The sequence below is a fragment of the Maylandia zebra genome, linkage group LG11 (genome assembly GCF_041146795.1).
Source record: "Maylandia zebra isolate NMK-2024a linkage group LG11, Mzebra_GT3a, whole genome shotgun sequence".
Lineage (NCBI taxonomy): Eukaryota > Metazoa > Chordata > Actinopteri > Cichliformes > Cichlidae > Maylandia > Maylandia zebra.
The window spans coordinates 9,594,954-9,619,973 of NC_135177.1; the positions used below are offsets into that span (position 1 = coordinate 9,594,954).

Sequence of the window (25,020 nt, forward strand, 5' to 3'; positions counted from 1 at the left end):
TTAAGCCCTTTAATCGCCACTATCAATGTTACACATACATGCAGTAAAATAGGACCCCTTTCGACCGTACTTACATTGCACAAACATGACGTTGGTAAGACAGGTCAGAGTGAGGAAGGATGGTAAGAAAAACAATGAAATACACACTATATGAGGGAAGAGGAGGGGAAAAAAGAACTCCACCCACACTGAGCTCCTAATGGGAGAGCATTTTGAGAACAGGAAAAAAAACACTCAGCACAATGAACCACATGAATCTTCACACCTTACATTATGAAAAACAAAACACGGGACTGTATATCTGTGTCTGAGTACATGTTGAGTTGTAGTTCTCCAGCCCTTCTGAAGCTCTTCACTGCTTTTTTACTCGCCTTCAGTCCAGTCCTTGTTCCTGACCATTTTCAAGCCACTCAACACACGATTATGAACACAGAAAGGTACCATCAGATTTTGATCCACTATGTAATACCATCTGGAAACCATCTGATTGGCAACATCTTCATTGTTCGTCATGATGATGATTCCAAACACACTGTTAATGCAGTAAAAACATACCTGATAGAAAAACCCACAGTGAAACACCCGAACTGCAACATCATTGAAGCAGCGTGGAATCATTTTGACAGAGAATAGAACAAAAGGCAGCCAACAGCCAAAGAAGAGCTCTGTAGGTCCTATATTATGTTTCATCGTTATACCTATTAAATGTAAAGAAATCATAGCAGTACTGCATATTTTTAGCTTTATTAAATAAAATCCACAGGAATACTAGTGTACTGTTTTTCCTTAGTGGTAAGAACTCATATGTTTATAGATTAAACTTTGAAAGAGCAGGATTTAGAAGAAAGCCAAAAAATTGTGGGTAATGTATTCTGAACGATGCACTGTTTCTAAAATTGTGGTTTCAATGTAACCACACCTTCACTCATTAACTTATTAGGAGCTTATATTTACATTAGGTTGTTTCAACCGTTTCTCCTTTTCTATAGTTTGATAGAGGTGATTGTTCGAGAGAAATGAGAGTTTCCTCTTGGTGAAGGAAAAAAAGCCAACAAATCCTCAGACTGTACTTAAATTATGCCTCAGCCAGCAGAGACAAAGTTTCACTGCCTGACGTTAAGTTGGTGTCTGTGATTAACAAGAGAAAGATAAAGAAGATAAACAGAGCAAGTATCTGTGAAACCAGCAAAAACACCAACCCTAACCCACATAGCAACAAACAGTAACTTTTATTAAATGCTTCCTGTTTCATGTAATGATGGTGTTAATGTGGGTGGAACAGTTTCACCACACACACACACTTTTTGGCACGACAGCTTTAACTGCAGACTGCAAACATTCCGGTCGGGAACAGTTCAACACCAGTTAGGAAGATGCTGCTTGTGCTTGGGATCTTCTTCCTGCTCTTTTCTCCAGGTACGTAATAAACATCTGACTGCTCGAACTGTAGGTCAAAGGTCATGGGAAAAAAATTTTTTTTTTCAAAGTCAGGGTGACAGTTCAGTAAATCTGAAAAATACATATACATATATACTGAAATTGCCAGAATGACAAATAACTTACGAGCGTGCAGTGATGAGTTTCAAGCCTTCTCCTTATGAAAAACAAGTATCTCACGCTGTCGTTTCCAGACGTCTGTTTTTTCTCCGTCGACAATGTCACCTTTACCCAGAAATAAGAGGTTTGTAATCAGGTTGGCCGGCTGTGTTGCTGAAGGACATGTGGTAAATATCAGTGTTAGTCTCCGCTGATTTATCTTGATTAATAATTCACTAGTTTCAGACGTTTAACTCTAATGCCCTTCACCATTTCATTCCCACAGCAGGTTTATGGATTAACACCAGAACCGTACTCAACTGCCCTTCACAGTAACGCCTGATTGACAGAAACATTACTAGTCCTCAAACCAGTAGAAAAAGAAATCTGCCTTTCAATCAAGTTTCAGTTTTTGTTGTTCCTCACATCTGCAGCGCTGCCACTGAAGTGCTACGTGTGCAGCTCATCGGCAACCAATGAAGAATGCAACCAGAGTACCCAGGAGTGTAAAACACCTCTCAACACATGCATGACTGTCGTCGACACTTTCGGTAATTTATCTCACAACATCAACGTGCAATCAAGAAACCTGACAGAGGTTTAGTAGCACGTATAAATGAATCTAAACATTCTTCTAAAGTTCCTTTGTGCAGTAGGATTTTTATGAAGGGCACTTACTTATTAAACTCAGCTCTTGGTCAGTCTCAGTGTAGAAACTATAATCCCTGCTGTTTGTCTGTGTGCTGCTCAGATACAGCGACAGCCATAACAAAGCAGTGTGCCAGCCAGGCCACGTGCAGAGGAGCTGCCTCCACCGCCTCAGTCGACTCCAACGGAAACGGGAACGCCGTCAGCTGCTGCAGCAGCTATGACTTGTGTAACTTCAGCAAAGCCGACTCCATCAACAGAAACAACAAACTGCTGCTCCTGACTGTCGGTGTGGGATTTCTGCTGTCACGCTGAGCTCAGTGGGATGCGCAAACCGTACAAACTGCACCGCTACAGTCTCCGCACTACCTGCAATCTTATGCATCTTGTAAATACTGTTTATATTCGAAGCTGTTTAACAAAAAGCTTTTAAAATATCACTGTGTACTCCACATGCACAATTAGATATCGTAGGATTTATAATACTGACAGACAGGGCTAGTTGTTACACGTTAAAGGGTTCAAAAATTGACTTTAGCTTTTAATTCCACAAAAGGTAAAGGCAGTAAGCTTATATTAGCTTAATCTGACAGAAATCTGTGGATTTCTGGTTTTCCTGGATATTTGATCGTCAAAAATGTCTATTATGCTCAAGAAATGACGGCCCAGTTAAAAAAATGAATGAATATAGACATTAGTTGCTTAAAATGTTTATGATTTTCCTTAGTTTACTGTAGTTTCATTTTAATTGAGAGAGAGAGACAGAACAAGAAAATAAATATATTGATTTGCATGTCAGTGAGTGAAAGTATTTGATCCTAAAACATGACTTAGTACTTGATGGAGAAACCCATGTTGGCTGCACAGTGGTAAGATGTTTCTTGTAGTTGGTCACCAGGTTTGGACACATCTCAGGAGGGATTTTGGTCAGGCGGATGCCTGAGAGCTCATTTTGGTTTCATCTGACCAAAGCTTTTTCTCCCAGGGCTTCTCTGAATCATGTAGATGTTCACTGGTTGGTACATGCACCTTCCAGAGCAGGGATCTTTCAGGTGCTGTAAGATTTCAGCCATTTCCACCATCATATCTCCACTGAAACTTCAGCAGCCCATCCTTAACACTAAAATCCATGCTTGTGCAAGCAACAGCATTGTTGTACAACAGGTTATTATTGTTATATACAGTGCAATGTGTCCTTTCTTATTGTGAGAAAGTCTAATTCTCTTCTTTATGATTTTCTGAATGCTCTTTAAAAACATCTACGCCAACATTAACTTGAAATTATAAATATTAATCCTAAAAGGCACTTTAAATAAATCCCAATCAACTACAAAGTGGACAGACTTATTTCATTTCATAATTATTTTTATTCCATTGTTTTTTTGTTTCCTCCTATTTGACAAGATGGCTTAATTAGCCCAGAAGACAAAATAAATACCAGTGTTTACTAGTACGAGTTCTGTACAATTCACCAGTGATACACACCAGTATAGCTTACAATATACCAACATGAGCAGATTTACGCAACAACAAGGAAATAAAATAGATTGTTTCGTTTGGGGTCTTTTTCTCCTCCGTTTTACATTTATTTTATCCCTATAACACCCAGATTGATCGATCTGATAGTTTCGTTGCTGGCTAAACATGGAAATCACATCTGGATAAAACGGGTTTAAAAAATAATAATAATAATAATAATAAAAAACAAACAAACAAGAAACAAAAAAGGAAACAACTTAGGATGTGTTATTTTGGTGCTGTGCAAATATGCTCTTCTTTATACCAGTATATCATGCTATACCAGTACAGTCACCAGTATATTTCATATAGCAGTATGTGACACTCCACATGGGGTCAGTATTAACAAAGACAAATGTGATTTTCAGTTCAGTGTTTTGTGTCTGAGAAACAAGTTCCAGTCATGTGGCTCCACATTTCATGTGTTTGGTTCCATGGGGACTATTATTAAGTCAGGGAGGGGGGGAATTTTTAAAGTGTTACACCTGACAAGAGAATTGGAGTCATAAATGTGATATGAGGTTTGTTCAGGTCCCCGGGAAATATACTTTAAGTGTCACTAGTGGGTGATCGGACAGTTAATGTAATCTTATATTATGAACGTACGATTCATATTGGGACTATATGTGAGGAGACAAAAAAAGGAAAAGGAGACACGAACCTCACAAAATTAGCGACCACTCTGAGACGTGTCACTGTCTTCTTCCTCGTGAACCAATCGGAAGCATCCTGCCACTCACGCTGAACACATTTTTTCCAATTCTTTTTTTTTTTTTTTTTACACAGCAGTCAATTGCTGGGGTTGAAAGTTCAACATTTTTCAGTATAGAGGACGAAGATTCCTCAAAACAACACAAAAAACATGGAGCTGATCGATAAAAAGAGCAGACTGAACTGAGTGCGAGTAGGGGAGGTTTCTGTCTGCGGTGATTACCCGCACAGAGCTGGACTCTTCACATTTGGAGTCTTTAAAAGTGGCTCAGAGAGGAGCTGAGGAAGACTGTGGGAGTAGGGGAGCAGTAAGGGTGAAGGAAAGGAAAAGTGAGTGAAATAGAGAGAAGAGGGGAAGAGAGTGTTTTCTTTCCTCAGGCAGTAGAGTGTTACTAGACTGTCCTCGAGGCGTATTCTGCTTTTTTACGTTCCTGCCTCTGTTTCCTCCTCTGCAATTTGAGTCTATAAATAAAACATGGTGAGATGGAGGAAACAGAGAAAGAGAGATGGTAGGAGGCATGACGAGTCGGAGAAGACCAAACCGAGACTGTTGTTACTGTACCACCCCAGGCACCAAAAAAACAAAACATAACAAACATGTGATGTGTATGGCGATGTAGAGATATTTGATTGGAGAAAGGAGCTCCCATTCAGGAATCGGAACGTCAGCAAACGGGGGCGGCCGACGTCTAAGATCCCACAGTGAAGTTTCATGCAGATATGTTGCAGATCGGGTTGCAATCCGCCCGATCTCACCAGCTTTCATGATAGCGTTTCTGTCGGAAGTTTTGAATCCATTTAAAACTCTAACCTGCAGAATCTGGCTCATCCCAAATCCAGATTTACAGCTTAAAAAAAAAAAAAAAAAAAAAAAAATCACGAGTAGATTTCTTTCTTCCTCCTCTCGTCACTGTATTCCACTCTGAAGAGAGCGAAGCTGCCAAGTCCCTGATTCAGGAAGTGTTTCTGCGCTGTTCTCGTATACAGAAAGTCACAGTGGTGGAGATTTTAATCCCAGTTGAACTAATTACCTCGGCTATAGCGGGATTAAAAAATTCTAACGATTCATCGCGGACCATTATCAGATTATCAGAGCCACTGCTCTCGCCGTTGATTTGTAAAGCAGCCCCCTCCGTCAACACATCAGGACTGACGTCTGGAACCCAGGAGTCTTTAGAAGTCACGATGATGCCACCCTCTCCTGTTGGTCAGCTCGGACGACATGGGGCTAGTGTGGGCGGGACTGGGCCATCATCTTGAGCCGGGATTGGTCGATAACATCCAGCAAGTTCTTGGCATCAACAGCAAGAGCATGAGCCGCCGTCAACATCTGCTTCTTGTAGTCCTGCTGGAGGCTTGGAGCATCAATACAGAATATATGCAAGATCAGAGTTTTAATAGTTAGTGCAGTATTAATGATCATATGTGCAGACGTGACAGCATCAAGAACGTGAGCATGACACACACTCTCACTGGCCACTTTATCAGGCACATCTGTTCAACCTACTTGTTAGTGCAAATATCTAATCATCCAATCACATGACAGAAACTCAGTGCACTTAGGCTCATTAGTACCAACTAGAGATGGCACGATACCACTTTTTATGTCCGATACCGATACCGATATCATAAATTTGGATATCTGCTGATACCGATATGAATCCGATATAATGTTTTTTAATCAACAAAACTGTTTTTTAAATATCTTGCTGCATTTTGTATAAGTTCATACTCAAGTTTAAAACAACAACTACACTAAAGCTATTCTGTTATACCTGTATGCAAAAAAAATATTTCATAGTTCAGCAATACTGATCAATCTAATAAACTTAAACCTACACCATCCTCCCTATTCTGGTATTTTAAAGAGTACTTAGCATAAATATTAAGCAACCTAACTAATAGGGTTCCAACTCCCAGCAACAACAAAAATAAATAAATAAATAAAAAATAGGGAACCACCCCTCACGCTCCACCTCATGATGCTTAATCGACGTAATCAACCTTAATTTGATGCAGTGTGGAAAAAAATGCACAGAAATCAATTATTTTTCAAGAAATATTAAATAGATTCAACATCTTTCTTCAACAAAATTGCAGACTGCACAGATGGTACCTTCCCAAAGGAAAAAGTACTATAGCTTACTAGGGTATATATATTAGACTTAACAGTTACCATATGCAGTAATGGACTTCTATACATTTTACATCAGATTAAAACTTTGGGTGTAAGATTCAGATAAATATTAAATAATTAAAAGCTCAACATTTTAAATGAGAATAAGAAAGAAAAGTATGTCTTTGTGCCCCCTTTTCCCTGTTAATGCCCTATCGGCCCCCCTGGCTAAACTTTGCTAGATCCGCCCCTGCACAGTTACCAGCGTCAGCTACGTAGAAAAAGATCCTGGTGTAGAAAGTAATATTAAATAAATTCTAACAACAGCTGATCAAGCTTAAATGTGCTGCTGTTGTTCAGCCGCTGGTTTCCTCTTTCTGGTGCAAAGTGGGCCAAAAACAAACAAGAGACACGGACTTGCGACAGAAAAGCCGATCAGCAGTTTCATGATTGAAGTAGCAGCCGGAGAGCGAGAGGCAGTCGCTCGTTAAGCTTAACGCAGGAATGCTTTACAAACATTCAGAGATGGACTTACACACTTGCTTTACTTCTCTCGGGGATAACTTTGTCGGAGATGAAATGCCGGGTTGCTAGCGAAGCTCCAAATGCTCAACCATACCACCAACAGGTCCCGCATGCCACAGCCGCTCTATCACGTGATGCATACTGCTCCGACGTGCTAACGTTCTGAGGTGAGTTAGGGCGTGTTGCAAGTTTTGTGAGGTGCTTTCGTGATATTTAATGGATCGGATTACATTTTTTATTTTTCTCCGATATCCGATCCAGTAATTTAGGTCAGTATCGGACAGATACCGATACGTAATATCGGATCGGTCCATCTCTAGTACCAACTGAGCATTTTTTAAATGGCATAGCCCACCTAAGTGGCAGCATAATGCACCAAGTCACAAAGCTCAGATCCAGTTTGAGATGACTTCACTGTACTCAAATGACGTTCACAATCACAGTCTTAGTCCACTTTTGTAATGTGGTAGAAAAGCAGATTCACATCATGGATGCACAGCTGACAAACCTGCAGCAGCTGTGTAATGCTGTCATGTCACTAAGGACCAAAACCTCTGAGCAATGTTTCCAGAATTAAGGTAGGTAAGGTTTACCTAACAAAGTGATGCTTTTAGTTTGTGCACCTACCTGGTCATCACATATTGTTGGGCTAACTTCATCTTTGCAATCAGTTCTGCCAAGTCAGAGTTCAGCAGCTTCTGTGCCATCTCGATCTGGTGAAGAAAAGCGTAACCGTATAAAATAAAATACAAGCTGGAGCAGCTGTGTGATCAATAATGTGCTTTAACGTGATTTATTAACAATCATTAAACTGTTTAATAACATAAAGTGAATGCTTGTTAGTAAAAACGGTGTCTACCTCTCTGTGTGTACTGGCTGGAAGTTGAGGTAGAGTCTCATCTACTGTGGCCAATAATGTCCTCAGTGCCAGACCCACATCCTGAAACACATTTTTTTCACAACAGGACAGCTTACATGTGGTATCAATTAGGGCTGCCACGATTAGTCGACTAGTCACGATTATGTCGACTATTAAAATCGTCGACGACTAATTTAATAGTCGACGCATCGTTTGAAGCTTTGTAAGATCACAAAGGACGCAGGAATGAGTAGTAGGATTTAAGAGTGTAATAACGGACTGAAACAGAAGATGGCAGCACTGCATGTACAAGGATGCCAGCTGCCGTTAAACCCCGAAGAAGAAGAAGCTGTGTCCCAGAATTCATAGCGCAGCCCAGCGCAGTTGTCGACAATGGCGGCAGCTAGTTAGTTTTAACTTTACTCTTATTATTCTTTCTGGGTCACAAAATAAACGTTTAACATATTTTCAGGCGAGAATGTAGCTGTGTAAACCTCAAATATCTGCTCAGTTTATCAAGACACCGCATATTTTCAAAAGCGCTCCGACGTTTTCGGAGACGTCTGTTACCCACTAGCTCGATAGCTAGGCGGGGGCAAGGCTAACTAGAGCCGTGAGAACACCGGACTCCCGGCAAATAGTTTTCAAACCCACCGCTGTCTTTTGCTAGTCAGGTTAAACATATATATAAGTCACTTAGATAACTTAAAAATGTTAGTTTGGCTTTCTTTAGTATTTTATTTGTTCCTGAGTAAATCGGTTTGGCTGAGATTAAAGTTATAGTTTTTGCACAGCTAAAACTGTCAAGCAGACAGCTGATTATCAGAAGTGTGAGACGCTGGAGAATATACTCCGGTGTCCTGTTATATTTTAGAAAGCAAGGAGTTTATTAAACTTCACCGAAACAATCTGCAAATTTCATTAAAAATTAATAAACTACCATCTTGTCTTTATTTTTAGTTAGCACAAACACTTCAAGCTGTAAGCTAATGATAGTTATATAAGACCAGATGCTGCTGGTGCAATAAGCTGTACGCTGTACGTCCAATGGATGATGATCTGATTAGTCGACTAATCGCAAAAATAATCGGTGACTAGTCGACTATCAAAATAATCGTTTGTGGCAGCCCTAGTATCAATAATTCACATAGTTTGTTTTAAATAGTCTAAAATCTGAAATTTCTAATAGAGAAGACAGAAACGACACAGTGCTGTATTCCCTTCTTAAGGTTAGCAGCTTGGCTAAACATTCTGGAGTTAGGGATGAACACTCCAATGTTAGCTGTACGGGCTGTTTGCCCTGCTCTTCCCTTTCTACCAACGTGAAAAAACCCTTTGGAGAAATAAAATGAAATGTATTTTTGTCAAAAAGACTCACAGGAAAACTAATTATTAAATCCCTTTGGTGAAAAGCTGCTTAGGCTATCTGCAGAGTCAGGTTAATATATGAAGCAAAAATTATTCATGAAGGAGCAGAAGAAGTGTCGAAATTCCGTCCTTGGAAAGCTGCACCGGCCAATTAAACTGAAACAGTGCGTCACAGTGCTCAAGGACACAGCGGTTATTAAACTGCACAGAGCTGCTTTGATCTACTGTGCTGAGTTTTTAGCTCAAAGCCTGCAGCTCCACTTCAGAGAAATAACAAACTGCCGTTTGTGCCTCTGTTACCTTGACCATGGGCACGTACTCCTCGGGTGGAGCCGGCTGGATCTTGCTTGACATCTCGATCACAGCTTTGACCAATCCCGTCACGTTCTCGTACACTTTGTCGTTTGACCGATCCAGATTGGCGGTGGGAGGCGGGCTTATCTCCTGAGGCTGCAGCTAAACCACAGAAGAAGACAAAAAGCAGTGAGTGAGAGGTTCTTTGAGTGAATGTGTACCTGGGAAAGAAGTGTGGGAGACTGATGACAAAAACCAGCTGAAACAGTGTGGATGAAAAAACAAAACATTTGTTAAAACATTTACCTCCACAAATCCTGCTAGATTGTAAAGACGTTCATCCGCCTTACACACTAGATACATTTAAAGGTCCAAAGTAAAGTAATAATAATCAAGAGAGTTAAACAAGTAGATTAATGAGTGAATTAATATCTACTATGTTTCTACTTATGTTAAGTACATCTGATATACCCATGTTGTGATGCCATTGTTTTGCGACATGGAAACACCATCACACCATCGACCCTAACCATAACACCGTAACCATAGCCATAGCCCTAACCCTGACCCTCTCCACCCACTTATTTGCACTTTTTCCTGAGTGGACATCAGCAAGTCTTGTTTCCATGTCGACGATGACATCATAACAACATCATAACATTGATTTGTCACTTGCAATGTTGAACCTGGGCCAACATTAATTATGATGATCCAGGAACAACACTATGTCTAAATGTAGAGGTATTCTCTGGCCACTAGATGGCAGTGTCACACTACCATAACCTGTGCCGTAAACCTATCAGTTGAGGATTTTAATTGAATACAGATTCCCCGTAGGAGGTCACATCTTCCTGAACCTGCCATATAAACCAATCATCATCTTGCACTAACATAAAGCGCTTTCTCATTTCTGTCTTTCCATTTTCTTCACCATCTCTCTTGCTCAGTGACATCACCTGACTACTACCTGCAGGTATACTTCCCACATCTTGAATACAAAGACTTTCTCTCGCCCGCAGTCATGCATGCATGCATGTATAAACTCTAATCCTCTTTGCAATTTCACTTCATTTTGCACATTTTTTCTGCATTCCCCTTCACGCCCTCGCTTTTCCAGTCCTTACTGAATTCTGGGTAATCAGTAAATCACCGCCTACAGTGAAAACAATACAACGCTGTGCACACAATGACCTACTGAAACCACTTGAAGCATTTATCTAGAAAAAATAAGCATTTGAAAACTAGCTGCTTTATAATCTGTAAAAAATATGACCCTATTTTACTAGGATGAGGAAAACCTTTTAATTCTTAACCGGGGAAGAAAAAAAAGATTAAATCTTATTAAAGACTCACTTGTCTACTAATTACAAAGAGAAGCATATAATTAGTGCTCAAGTAAATAAAAAAAAAAATCTATAAAAGTTAAAAGCACTTAGATCTGAGAAAAGGAGAGAAGACAATATAAGCAGGAAAACAGACAAGGGGAAGTGCAGAGATGAAGTTAATACTACAACAGAATGTGATTTGTTGGACAAAGAAATCAAAGGGCTGATGGAGGAGTAGGACAACAATATGGAACAGGAGACAAGACGCACAGTAAACACACACAGACGGTGTGCTGCTTACCCGCCAGGGCTAGGGGTCAACAGTAAGGCAGAGTGCCGGAGAAGAATGGGGGTGAGGGGGAGGGGAGAGAGAGAGAGAGCCGGAGCAGCCAAAGGAAAGAAGATACAAGGGTAAATATTAATGCTCCAAGCATTCAAAACATGCACTGTGTCCACTCGGTAAATGTGTCCCTCCATGTGCTACTGGAGGAGCATTTCATTCATTCATTCATTCAGTGTGTATTTCTGCTTGTACTTTTGCTTCATGCATTCATGCACGTGTGTGTGTGTACCTTGACTCCATCATTGTAACTGTCTCCAGTATTTAGACAGGCCAGGCTGCTTACTTGGCACTGGGCCCCAGGTCGAGGGGGTTTCTTTGGCGGGGCCACATGCTCTGCAGGAAACAACATACGACAACGTGTGAAGTACAAAAATATTTCTACTCACAATTTATTCCTAAGAAGTGTGGGCAGATGCTTACTTTGGTTTCGCAGCAGCTCAGATTATAACACAGATTATAATTAACTCCAGGCTAATTTTTGCCAAACAAAGCGTCACCTCGTAAGATTTGGTTTTTATTTGAATTGTATCTATGCTTTCTACTTCTTTTCACACCTTTTAGCCTCTTTTTCTCTTCTGCATTTGATGATGTTCTGTAAAGAACATTCAATTGCAAAGTGGTATTAAAATTGTCGTATGAATAAAGTTTTGATTGATTTATAAAGTCTCCCACAAACTGTTTCAAGTATGAAACGTCTCTCTTCCTCTACATTAGTATCTATCAGGAATCAGGAAACATTAAATGGACAAAAACGATATTCCATCCTGGAAAATCATCCCCCAGCTGGCTACTATATGTTTCTGTTTTCTCTGTATATTAACGCTCTGAGCACTGAACATACTGAACATGACATGCTGTTTGAGTCCATATAACCAGAGGTTGGTGTTCTCACTAGCAGGCCAGCAGGTTCACAGCTGGATCTGTCTTACTGTGACCACAGACTAAACCCTGCAGACAGACGCTGACCTCAGAGATACACAGCGTGCTACACTGTGTGATGGTATATGTGTAAGTTACACATCTTGGGAGAAAGAGAAGACAGCATATAACAATAGTGGTTGCCCTCCTGTAATTGTGGCGGAGTTGAGGCCCCATCTATTACCTGGTTTGCCAACGGGCTGGTATATGTGCTGGTTTCCTGTCTGCGCAAACAAACAAACAACAAAACAAAGCACTGGGTTAGCGATTGCACAGACGCAGACATAATCAGAAGCTTTGCAGGAAATTAGAACTTCACAGCTTTAAACCACCAGCGGCCTCAGCACAGAATCCAATTTACTTTGTCATGTGACACCGAGCCTCAGCTCGCACACAGCTAGCTCACAGTCATTTGCGGCAGAGGAGCTGTGCCTGTTATTTTGTGCTGTGTGGTCCTGCGTTGGGTAACTTATGGTAACAAAAATATTCTGTTTGTTTTGTCATCCTCTTCCTGTCAAAGTGTTTCTTTTGTTAGAGCTAGCATTTTAAAACTGCAGCATGTTTACATGATGTGATGGTTGTAAGAACAAAATGCCAGGAATGTTACATATTTAAATTTATTGTATTTTTACTGCATCCCTGTTGTTTTGTGTGTGTGAGAAAACAGCACAGAAGGACTCAAAAGCCATGGTGCCATCATTGTGTTGTGGTCTGACAACCACCAACACCCAAAAATACTCCACCAAGGCACACACACACACACACACACACACACACACACACACACACACGAACGAGGGAGATTTTCCCACCACAAACCACAACCATTCAATGGGAGGAGGAGGAGGACAAGCAGTGAGATGAATTACAGAGACGGAAATATCTAACTCATGGCAACTTCAGACTGCTGAAACAACTTCTGCTGGCATTGGGGAAATAACATCAACATGCAACTCTGCGTTCAGCTGCAGAGATTCCAGCTTTGGGATACAGTTACACACACGCACACACACACTAGATATTACAACAGGAGGAAAGGGGAGAAGTTGCAAGATGCAAATATCTCAGCAACTCTGTGTTTTGTGTGCAACCAAAGGGCTGCCAGCAGTGCCCAGATCTTACATCCTTTACCAGTAACGTTGCTTCTCACACTCTGAAGTATTTATTTACAGATGGACAATCACTAAAATCGGCCACCAGGACACTCTGGGACTGAGTGCAAAACCCTTCCATTAATATTCAGTTTGTGAGAAACTGCTGACCCCACATTGCTGACTTTACCCTCAACAGGTCACTTCCTGTCCCTGAATCAGTCAGTTGAAAAGAAAACAAACACACGCCGCAGCAGTGAGTCTGACCATAACACGGACGTCCGTCAACATTCGTCTTCATCAGACATCCTCCGTGGTTAAAAACACAAACACTTCAGGAAAATAACTTCCCATTCATAAAGTGGCGGGGACAGCAAATTGGACAAGATTTGGACAGTGAAAGTTTAGAAAGAAAGAAACAGAGACAGTTCAACTCGCACCTGTAGGAATGTTTGTGAGTTATTGTCCTGATGTGAATGGGTATAACTAATTAATGAGAAACAAGAAGAAGGAACTTACCGGTGGCTGGAGTCCACTGTCTTCTCTGTCCAGACTACCTCTTGAACTTCTCGTGTCGGGTTTCTAAGCAATCACAAACAATCAAACATTACATCTCCATTTACCAAATCCATATACATATACTTCGATTTGCAGTAGGGATTTTTTCAAATAATCCAAATGTTTCACAAAAAAAAGAGATAGACTTCATGGATAAATGATGAAGCTGTGGCAGAAAAAAAAAGCACAACTGTCCAAACACAAAACCTCCTATGAAGACTGGAACGCAGGATACACAAAGGTGTAGTGTCCAAAAGGCTTTTTTGGATCCTCCACACAAAGTTAACTTAAGAAAAATGTTTCTATTGGTGCTGCCATGCAAACCGAAATAAAACCACACACAAAACAACCACAAAGTCCCACTCATTGCCCTCTCTGACACACACATATCCACTCATACCAGCTTTCCAAGACAGGACTTGAAGACCAGCATCGCCGCAGAGTTCATCAAAGAAGCCTGATGTGTGAACCGTTCGTGTGAGGCGTTTAGTCTCTGCTGTTATCTCGGGATCTTTCCAGTATCTCGCACTGTACCCTCTGTTACTGTCTGGTTTTCTCTGTAACCTTGTCAGTGCTGCAAGTTTCATCCAGAGAAGACTTCAGATTCAACTCCAGCCTCCACCACTCTTATGTCTGACGGTGACGCACAGAGAGAGGGAAGGAGAGGAGGAGGGAAGAAGCACGCTGCCAACAAGCTGTCAGTATGCGAGCGTGTCTACCCTTCTTTCCCAAAACCTCCTGCCTTTCTCCTCCCTTTCTTTCCCACCCCTTTCTAGTCCCTCGCTCAAGTGACAGTCTTATAAAAACCAGGCAGCCTATAAGAAACACCCCCCACCCACCCCTACACACACACTTTATACCTCCCCATCTTTTCAGTAATCTCGCGTGTTGTCATTTAGTGGTTGTGGGTCAAAGACAGACTGTTGACTGGGCTGTCAGATTCTGTAAGCCTATCATTAGCCTGGAATTTGCACAGGCCACACCTGCCTACAAACTCACTCTCTCTTACATGCACGCACACAAACACGCACTATAAAAGTCTTAAGCAAAAAACAAAAAAACCCAGACAGTTCCTTAATTCTGTGTTCACAGAAAAGTGCATCCTACATTAAAAAAAACCCTCTTTGCCAACCTCTTCTTGTCATGTCAAACCCTGCGCTCACTCATCTTCGTCTGGATGAGTCTTACCAGAAGAACTGAGTGGTATCCAGCTACCCATTACTAACAATCAGAGGAGACACGTTTTCTTCTTTGTAAATTCCAAACCAGAAAGTGACTCACAGGAAGTATAGATTAACTTTTTTTTTTAAACTGTGAAGACATGGACGTTATTGTCCACACACTTCACCCATATATGTCAGCACATGCTATGAATGAACACAATTGATGAGACTTATGTGATGCTTATGCATATCCTGTGCAAAAAAGCAAAGTGTAATTAATCTACATTTGCACATTGCTGCAGTGCCGAGGCTTCAGCAGCATGGTATTAAGGAGGAATGTAAGTTGATGAAATACTGCACAGTAACTGTTTAACAGGTCATTGTAAAACTCTTTTGAAGACGACAGTCATTTTTATAACCACATAGGAACTAGACTTTTGGAGGCATCCTAACTGATTCTTTCTCTAACCAGCACTGACTGCAGCACATCAGAGCAGGGTCACTGTAATAGCAGCCTTAAGGTTTCTAGCTCAAAGACGCCGCAGCAGACAACTCAAACTGCAGTGCTGTTAAAAAAAAATATAATCAGCTTGACACCACTGACACCTTCACCTCAAACTTCAAATGTCTGTGGCTGAATTCAGGCTGCAGAGAAAAGGGTTTCAACTCTGTTTTTCCCCCTTTTGCTCTTATGCGACTCTTAGTGAACTTTTTTTTATTACAATGTGAACAACACAAATCACATTTGACATCTAATATTCTCACGTAGCAGATTTTCATTTTTCCCACTTCTGTGTGTGGTTGTAAATCATATACAGGTCAGATTTTTCAGGAGTGTGACCACGTCACAGCGAAATCGAATACAGCTCATTTCCCATCACAGCTACGAGACTTCAGTAACTTCAAGGCAATATCAAACACGCTTCTGCACTTCTTAATGAGCATTTCCATTAAATTCCTTTCAGTATCTGGTGGCATTTTCTCACTTTGCAGCATTTTATTTGTCTTCGTGTTGCATACGTGCTAGGAAATTAGCGAGAATGGTTTCCTGTTGGTTTGATTCGCTTGTGTTTTCTTAAGTTGCAATGCACTGAGCTCTCAGGACCACGGTAAAAACACACATTTAAGTGCAATAGTGTTTTCAAATCAAATAATTTAAGAGCTTAAGTATATTTATGTGTGTTGACACAATGATAAACTTTTTAAAAAATGAGTCCAAACTAAGTGATTACACTTTCTGAATACGGAATTACGACAGCATGCAAAAAGACGGCAACTAAACAAGACATCTTTTCCTTACAGTGAGCACTGACACAATGCACCATACACAACCTCTCAGAAAAGCACAAAATAAATCCAACAAGAACACGTCAAACTTCCTTAAATGTAGCTGCTTTTCCTTTATTGCTGCAAAGAGGCATGTTCAGGGCTGCACAAATGCGCTAGTCTTTAGACATTTTTGTTTACCCCACACAGCTGCTTAAATCTAGCCAACCATACAGAAGCAAGACAAAGTAAATCTCAATTAAATGCACTGTGACAGCATCCGTAGTGTGCATGTGTCAGTTGTGCATGGGTGTGCTTTACCAGCAGCCTTTCCTCCTGCTCCAGCCACCTCTGATCCTCCTCCATCTGCTGCTGTTGTATGATCAGCTGTTCCTCCATTAACAGGCACTGCTGGCCTACACACTGCTGCATGTCTACTGCCCTGTCCTACACACACACATACACACACACAAACGTGCAACAGAAAGTCAAGCATAGCATAACAGACATGCACACCAGCACGGGGACACACAGCCAGACATGGAGATGAACACACATATACACCAGACTGATGAGAGGCTGAACTGAGGTGGTGGACGCAAATACTAAAAACAACTGAGGTGTCAGGGGGGTGTTTCTGTGAAAAAAAACTGGTGTGGAAACTGGAAAACTTTTGCAACCCATTAAAAAAAACAACAACAGTGTGACTGGTGTGTAACTGCCTCCACAGAAGAAACAATATGTTTGTCACACTTGAAAAGATGATTCGTGGCCACTAGTAGAGTTTCAGGTTGTCTAGGTAACCTTTTAATGTATTTATTAGCCTGTCAGGTGTTAATCAATGGTATCCTGTCCTCTCAGTGATTTCCACTTCAATTGCTTTTTTATTTTGGGACTCGCTTTACACTGAAAGCAGAGTTTTCTTGAAGTTGCTGAATTTGAATGCCTTTCTATGACCTCTGGTCACATGACTGCGTTTCACTTATTGTATACATGTAGCGTAACAGCCAGTGACCACAACCAACAAACAGCACAAAACTCACATCACAGCTTAAAATGCTTCTTTCCCTCAGCTATGAGACCACTGAACTCTCAAGGGGATAATTAGATGAATTTTTCTATGACTGTTGATTTTTGGACAAATGTCCTTGTTATTCTATTTGTTTATTATATAGGTTTTTTTGTTTTTTGACATCATAGTTTGCTAATTTGTGCCTGCGTCACATCTTAGTTGAGTTTGCAACTAAATTTCCCTTTTTGTGTATTAATAAAGTTGTCTGAGTCTGATTTCAGAGTGAGTGAGTGAGTGAGTGAGTGAGTGAGTGAGTGAGTGAGTGAGTGAGTGTGTGTGTGTGTGTGTGCGCGCATGTCTATAAGAGTGAAATTAGAGTCCTACCTCCATCATAGAGCCCCACAGCGCCATATCCTGTCCGTGAGGCTGGGGAAGGAGCTGTGCGTGTGAATGGGTGTGGACATGGTGGCGGGGGTGTGTGTGTGCGTGGTGGGTGTCCAGCATTGCCGCCTGAGGTGGGTACAAGGCGCTAGGCACAGAGGGGAGTGTGTGAGGGCCTGGATAGCCTGCCATCTGAAACCGAAGTGAAGACAGGGACAGAGACACAAGGTTGTCCTTAATGTTTTGATTCTGAAAAATCTCAAGACGTTGATGCAATTATAGCAAGTACACATGCAGTGACAGAGCTGTTGAGTTCGTCTACATACCTGATAGTGTCCAGGATGCTGGGGACTGGGGTAAAAACCTTCACTTGAGCGAGGACTGGGATAGCCAGGTCTACTTGGCTACAGAGGCGGAAAATGAGAAAAAAAGGAAGAGAAAGACAGAAAGAAAGATCAAGGAAAGGTATTTTGAGATACAGAAAGACAGGTGGGAAAAGCAAAGGTGCAGTTATAACACTTTATATTTGTAACAATTATATTTTCTCCAAAGAAATGTTAGAAGACACTTCATTCAGACAATCAACACACAAACCCCCCCAGGAGCTGTTTGTGTGGCCGGGTTAGCTGTCAATCAAAACAGGGAACACCCACTGGGCTGCAAGTACAGCAAGCTGTTAGTCGAACGACTACAAACCACGACACCCATGGAGAACTGCTAGACAACTATGAGACAATCTGCTGCTCACATGTTAGATGTGATGCAGGTGAGTTACATGTTCACCAAGACCTCTCTTTCAAGCACGCTTATGAACTATAAAAGCAAAAGGAGTTTAAAATATTCCCAATAAGCAGAACAATCATCTGCTCTGTGTTGTTGGCCAGAGGAGCAAAGTTTAGTAGAGATCAGCAGCTCTCTAACACAGGATACTCTTCCTCTCACTTGTAGTTTCAGCTATAAACAGAAGTGCTTGGTGAACCCACGGTGTTGTTTCCTCTGCTGCTGGTTGATGCACAGTTGATGAACTGTTTTCTGGACACATTTTTTTCTTAATGATTTGAACTTCTCTAACACATTGAGCTCGTTTCCAGCACGGCAGTGTTGTAACCTCTACCTTCCACAGTCTCTCATAGTAGCTTTCTCTGGACCACACCTCCGACAGCAAGACGAGAGACAACGACACATGAAGAGGGAGGCAGAATGCAAAGAAAGGCAAAGTGGGATAATAAGGAGACAAGGAAAGAAAATAAAAATGGGAAAAATAAACAGAAAGGGAGGGGGAGAAAGGACAAAGAGAAGCAGACAAGACAAAGACACTGAAGACGAGACAAAAACTGGCTTCAAATGTTCAGACACAGTCAGGGCAAACGATGGAAACGTTCAGCCTGTTTGTGGACAGGCTCACACATGGAAGGGTTTACATGAACAAAACTATATCTTGGAAGGTTAATTTTCCTTTGGCAGTCAATCCACAGGGAGGGACGTTTCCCTGGGAATACCCAAGATAAAAATAGGAAGATAAACACACAGGGACAGACAGATGGGAAATTAATCACACCGGCTAATAAAGCCAAACATTGGCTAATATCTGCAAAGCTTTGGGTGAATAACTGAATTTCATCATTAATAACCAAATAAAGAAAGGATTTTGGATTAACTGCACCACCTAATGTAAAAACATAATAGTTACAGGAGTTTAGACCATTTGAGAAACAAATAAGCTGATGCACTTCTGACGTTCATGCAGGTTCTGACCATTGCATCCATGTGCAACCAGCTAAGAGGTTTCTATGACCTTGCTCGAAGAGTTGCTTTGAATTGAAAAGGTTTATGTACATGAGCAGGAAATGCCTTCATAAACACCATAAACTTTTTTTGGTGTTTGAGGTAATTGTTACTACACAAAACTGCAATAGGCGCATGCGGATTTGGTTTGTTCTGTAAAATGGTGCTTGATATGCCTAGAAGCAATTTATCTTCATTTTTCAAACTACCTTTAGCATTTACAGGATACAGCACTTAGCGTTTATATGAGATATTCAACTCAAGCAGCATCAAATAAAGCACATAGAGTTAAAAGCTCATAGTGGGCCACCACCATGGTACAATCCAAATCTGTTCATCATGTTAGTGTTTGTGAGCCTGTCCCTCTGAAAGTGCTGAGGTGAGATTTGGTCAGGCCCATAAGTATTTGGACAGTGACACAATTTCTAATATGTGTCATAAACATTTACAGGAATATTTTGTTAAATCCCTTGAATTAAAACTGGATTTGAAATCAACTGTGTTCCAAAAATGTACAGATCGAGCACTCTTAGTGGAGTGTTCGGCTAGTGCGCCTTTCGTGCTATTTACCAAATTTATATGCACTCTTTTCATCTCAGCTCCGTATGATAGCCTGAAAACATTTTTGCTGCTCTTCTCTTTATTTTCTTTAATCTAAATGAAACAAAAAAGGAGAAGGGGGGATAGATGTGGTTGAAATGAAAGATTTTTTGGTTTGAGATGCTGCTGATGTACGGTTCAGAGGTTCTGAAATCCAGTTACTACACCTTTGAACAGAGTGTGTCATTTAAAAATACAATTTCTGCACAGCACAGTTTGGAAAAACAGTAAGTGGAATTTTTATTTATTTATTTTTGAATCAATTCAATAATTTTGAGAGACATGCATTGTTACAAGTGTGACGCCATGGCAAAGCTCCACAAGAAAGGAGTGATTAAAGCTTTTCTCAGTGTAGTGATTCACACATTACCTAATAAACAAAAGTTCCCCAGTTCGATCTCAGGAGGACATATAATCATGTCCAATAACAGGAGCTGATCCTGGTTGTGGTGAGGATTGAACTTTTCAGCAAAGAGCCAAACAGGCCAATGTGAAAGCTTGTTCCTCGCTGATTTCTCACCTTTAGAGAAATTGTAGCCATATATATTTATTTTACAAGAAGCCATACACTTCAAGACAGAAAATATGTGAATGGTGTTTGTGTGCTGCCATGAGACTGACCTTTTACCCTGAAAACAGGATTACCTAGAGCTTGTGTGTACTACTACTACTACTGGCTGCCACCCATAACCTGGTTCAAGGTGACAGAGTGTACACATGTGACACACGCAGGCCTTTTACCCTCATCTGGTATTTATAGTTACAGTCTTCACATGTTCATCTAAACACTAGTACTTTGAATATCTTTTCTGCATAGATCTCACTTGAAAAAGATCTCAGTGAGACAACCTGATTTAATAATATTATGCAATAAAGGAATGTGATATAGTACAATGCATAAGCAGGTCCATATGCTTAGAGGGTATTTAATCACAGTGTGTTACTGTGTTACATTTGCCTCTGGACCTCACCAAAACTGATCAGATATTTGTGTTTTTTGATTTAACATGCACTCCACAGAAGTGTTATGTTTGTTCGATTAGTCAGTGTTAGCCCACTGGATTAAGGATTCATTGAAGGCATTCCTGAGCAAGCCAGAAATAGGGTGCATTAATCCGAGGACACGTCAAAACTATGCCCGACAGACGCAAACACAAATATATGTGGCCGCATTCAATCACAGAGTGCAGAGGACGTTTCAACGGCCTGTCCTGCGAGAACAAAGCATGCAAGCAGTCTTAGCATAAACCCATGGAAAAAACTCCCTCCTGCACAGTAATTATGATAATGGTCTAAAGATTAGAGTTTTACTTCTCAGTGGAGAGTATTAAAAAATGCTGCAACTCTCATCCCACTTTATGTTGAAAATGGAATTTAGATTGTGAAAATCAATGTTCACATAAAATAATGTTAAAAAAAGTAACTATTTACTTATGTTGAGCTACCCAACATGCATCACTAATGGGACTGTTGCAGCGTTTTTATTTTTATTTTTTTAAATACGTGCACTCACATTTGTTCCTGTTAGTAGAAAAGCTTTAGTGTAGTTTAGCAGCACACCACCTGCCTTCAATGGTGTAGACTTGGGTCTTTCAGAGCAGAGGATGGAAAAAGGTACGTGGGTAGTTATGGGGAGGTTATGCATTTGGCTGGATGGGTGAAGGTGGGTAGAGGACAGATTACAGGCAGATGCTACTGTGTGTGGGGCAAGAGGGGGGAGCGGGGACTTCTCACATGACTGCACAGCAGGATGGCAGGTCTGGGCGTCAAAGTGCAGTTGGAGTGGAGTACTGCGATTAGTCTGACGGTGGGTATGAGAGCTGCTGTTTCTGTGCAACTGCAGGGTCTTAAGATCAAAATTTGACTCGGGCTGGATGCTATGGAGGGTGTGGGGACAAACATCTGACGTGCTGAAGGGCAGAGAGTTAAAGTTGGGACTGGACTGTGAAAGGAAAGGAGAGAAATGCCGGGGATGGAAGTGGGTGTTGTTTGACTTTGAATGGGAGGAAGGGAGCAGGTGGCTGTTAGTAGGTGGATTTGTCTTTCGTGGGCAGCTGCTGCTGGACAGGCTGTCCAAATGTGTGTGAAGTGGAAAAAAGACATTAGTTTGTTCTTGAACCAACAGGGAGGAGTAAGATTTGAATTCACTATTTAACTCTGGGTTGCAGGGAGACAAAGAGCTGCTGTAATAACTGCTGTTTTGAGGGGGTGACTCAGGCTGAGGGCTGGGAGAAGAGGAAAAATGCTGCAGACGTTTTAGAGATGATAAGTTGAGAGGATAAGTGGGAAGGTGAGGATGAGGGTTCCCAGTGCAGAGGGAAAGCTGCGAGGCAAAGCACTGTTTTTGATGGCAGTGAAGATGAGAAGGAGCAGAAACACAATCCATACTGAAGGTGGGCTGCAGGGAGGGACGGCGGCTGGGCTGCAAACAGAAACACAAAGGTAGAGGAGGGACATGTCGAAATAAAAGTGTCACAGTGTGACAGCCGGGAAGAGATAAAGCATAGACAGAGATGTACACAACTGTATCCTAAGTCATGCAGCAAATAAGCTTACAGATTGTACTCAAACCAATCCTAAAAAGTTGATTGTGTTCATCTGGACGTAGCGTTTTCAGTAGCAGAAACATTTTATTGCTCATCCAACTGACTTCTTCACTTCACTACGTCCAGATGAACAAAATAAACTTTTTAAGATTCCCTTACCTGAATGATTGAGCATGCATCAAGATTCCCAAACCAACAGCTTCAATTCATTATGTTGCCAATGAACCAGCTGTTTACTGGCAAACAAAACTAGCCTGACCCTAACCCTTTAAAAAAACATATCTCCATCTCATGAACTTCTGCTCGAGACATCTGGCTTTCATTGCAGTCGAAGGAAGCAGTTAAATCAGATGCTAACAGCAGGGTAGCATAAGGCCGTAAGTGAGGATAAAGCAACCAGCAGCTGAGGCAACAAGCTGTGAGGAGTAATGGTAGCAGTTGGGGGCTGGGTTTATGGATTAGCAAACAGAACAGTTAAAGAATTGTGCATTTGTGAGAAAAAATAAGAGACAAGTCTGGTTTTCAGATTGGATGATGACAAAGTAAAGGAAAAGAAGAAAGAAAAAAGTTTTCTCTTGCTCTTGTCTTGTGTAACAGGGTTTGGTTGTGGTCACGCATTTGCACAGTCATCACAATCATCATAGTGAAAAAGCATAATAGGAAACTCTGGCATCACTGAAATACAAACGGCGATTTGAATGCAGAAAGAAAAATCAAAAATCAAAGACTATATCAAGTTAATCCATTCCTTCCTTTTCAGTGTTAGCATTTTTACAAGGAGGGACGTGGTCACACACACACAGACACACACACAGACACACACGGCACTCCTTGAAAAGTCTGTATGAAAGAGCTTAAATCTTTTTGTTTTGACTTCTGCTATGACTCGTCTGACTGCATCACAAGGGTGCAAACTGACAAGTCATCATGTGAAAAGTGTTAACATAAACTTGCTGATTTCTCCTCTTTAGACTTAACAGTGCTTAACACTTAGATATTTGGGTAATACAACAAGTTGGAAACAAACCTATCACAAATCCAAAAGAAAGAATACTAAAAGTCTGTAATTGTGGCTATAAAGCACTCAGTGTTTGCAATGATCAGGGTGTCAACAGCACAGAAAACACCACTGTGCACTCGTACGAACACAAACGCACAGACACACAAACACATGTGGTGTGGTAGTGTCTTACTTTTGGTGGTGCTTCATCAGACCCTCCAGAATCCCACGAAACAGTGACCTGTCTCCTCATCTCCATCCTGTTTCTCTCCTTCTGCTGGACCTTCTCTTCCTCTAATATTGTGCTAAAAGAAAGAAAAACAAACAGCAGGGTACTTGCATACACTCATACTCAATGATGCATAAGCACATATGTAAATAGGCAGGGGTGACTCTGTCACAAATATGATAACAAACACTTGAGCCTGTTTATTAGAATGCAGTCCCGTGTTACAGAGGTCCCTGGTATTTAACTGTGAATAATGATGATGTCCATCCACGTGCAGCATCCAGAGGCACGTAAATGAAACAGTTACTCCCACTGCTGCAGAAAAAAGGCTTTTGCATTCAGTGTAGAAATTTTATCTCCGCTCATATAAACGCATGCTCTTAGACTAACACACAATTCCCACTTTTTAGGGTCTTTCCCCACTGGCGATTCTTTACAAGCACGCTGCTGGCTTAAGTGGTTTTCTGCCTCCCCCTGTAAATATGAAAACTTGCTGTGAACCCCATTTAAAAGGCACACACTGTCCTCAGTATTAGTTTTATTACACTGTGCTGTGTACCCACTAAAAGTCATGCATTCCTCGCACTCTGTTTGTACAGACTCTCCAAGCAAAAACTACTTAAGTGAGAGTAAAATCAAATATCATTTTGTTATGAAATGCCCTACTGCTGCTTCTTTTTGCCTCCACAGTTTATCCCACATAAATCACTCTCATGGGGCAGCTACTCTAACGCAACAAATTGAATTTATTAGAACTTTTGCCTAATAAAAATCATCACCGTCTCTCAATTTTCAGTCTTTGTCAGTTCTTTGCTGGCCAACTGTGCCAGCTCGCTAAAGCACTTAATCATTGACTCGCATTGCTTAAGAATGGACTGAATCACTCACAGTTTAAGAAACATCCCACGCCCCAAACCCAACATTTTTAGGTCTAGCGTAGCCAAAGATACCACATTGAATTTAAGCGATAAAATTACTGACCCGTTTCCTGGGAAAGCAGCAGTTAGATGAAGCCAAGCCCCGAATCCCAGAGGGAGAGCAGATGGTTTACTCTTTTTACAAAACAGAAAACTGAACTTCTATTGAACAATCCAGCACAGCACCCTCTCCGCACCGCCACGTGCTCTTTCTGCTCGCCTTGCCTCAACAAGGGCAGGCGCTATTTCTAGCAGCATCGTTACGCTGTTCCTGTTCTGTTGTCTCGTCGATTGTTTGCGTGTCCTTGCAC

The 25,020-nt window shown here is 41.2% G+C and overlaps 2 protein-coding genes and 1 long non-coding RNA gene across 13 annotated transcripts in view; 1 reads left to right on the top strand and 2 right to left on the bottom strand.

Annotated features, from left to right (window-relative positions):
• Positions 1-94: 94 nt before the first annotated feature.
• LOC143421043 (uncharacterized) lies at positions 95-2,436 on the bottom strand. Its single transcript, XR_013100766.1, has 3 exons — positions 2,215-2,436; positions 1,564-1,662; positions 95-1,444 (listed from the first exon to the last, which is right to left on the bottom strand). It is a non-coding gene; the product is annotated as an uncharacterized LOC143421043 (long non-coding RNA).
• Positions 1,303-3,465, top strand: LOC101483909 (uncharacterized). Its single transcript, XM_004565161.6, has 3 exons — positions 1,303-1,416; positions 1,971-2,087; positions 2,288-3,465. Exons 1-3 carry the CDS (start codon positions 1,374-1,376, stop codon positions 2,497-2,499), a joined length of 372 nt encoding a protein of 123 aa, XP_004565218.1. The 5' UTR covers positions 1,303-1,373; the 3' UTR covers positions 2,500-3,465.
• A 54-nt stretch (positions 3,466-3,519) lies between these two features.
• The window catches only part of ptk2ab (protein tyrosine kinase 2ab), a 68,219-nt gene continuing 46,718 nt past the window's right edge, over positions 3,520-25,020 (bottom strand). For 9 of the 11 annotated variants that reach the window (XM_076889768.1, XM_076889766.1, XM_076889762.1 and 6 more), the window contains 11 exons: positions 23,757-23,868; positions 17,959-18,036; positions 17,636-17,824; positions 16,561-16,686; positions 13,772-13,834; positions 12,346-12,385; positions 11,473-11,576; positions 9,582-9,737; positions 7,914-7,994; positions 7,682-7,767; positions 3,520-5,768 (listed from right to left, as the gene is read on the bottom strand). In XM_076889768.1, the coding sequence (XP_076745883.1) occupies positions 5,642-5,768; positions 7,682-7,767; positions 7,914-7,994; positions 9,582-9,737; positions 11,473-11,576; positions 12,346-12,385; positions 13,772-13,834; positions 16,561-16,686; positions 17,636-17,824; positions 17,959-18,036; positions 23,757-23,868 (1,162 nt within the window). In that variant the 3' untranslated portion in view covers positions 3,520-5,641. Of the gene's footprint in view, positions 5,769-7,681; positions 7,768-7,913; positions 7,995-9,581; positions 9,738-11,472; positions 11,577-12,345; positions 12,386-13,771; positions 13,835-16,560; positions 16,687-17,635; positions 17,825-17,958; positions 18,037-19,228; positions 22,440-23,756; positions 23,869-25,020 lie in introns of those variants that run through there. The other 2 variants (XM_076889770.1, XM_076889769.1) reach the window with 2 other exon arrangements.

What these genes read in the sequence shown, in the direction of transcription:
- LOC101483909 (XM_004565161.6), top strand. Translation starts at nt 1,374, where the DNA reads ATGCTGCTTGTGCTTGGGATCTTCTTCCTGCTCTTTTCTCCAG. An exon ending in CTTCCTGCTCTTTTCTCCAG is followed by an intron (nt 1,417 to 1,970) that starts GTACGTAATAAA and finishes TCACATCTGCAG; the next exon opens with CGCTGCCACTGAAGTGCTAC. An exon ending in GACTGTCGTCGACACTTTCG is followed by an intron (nt 2,088 to 2,287) that starts GTAATTTATCTC and finishes TGTGCTGCTCAG; the next exon opens with ATACAGCGACAGCCATAACA.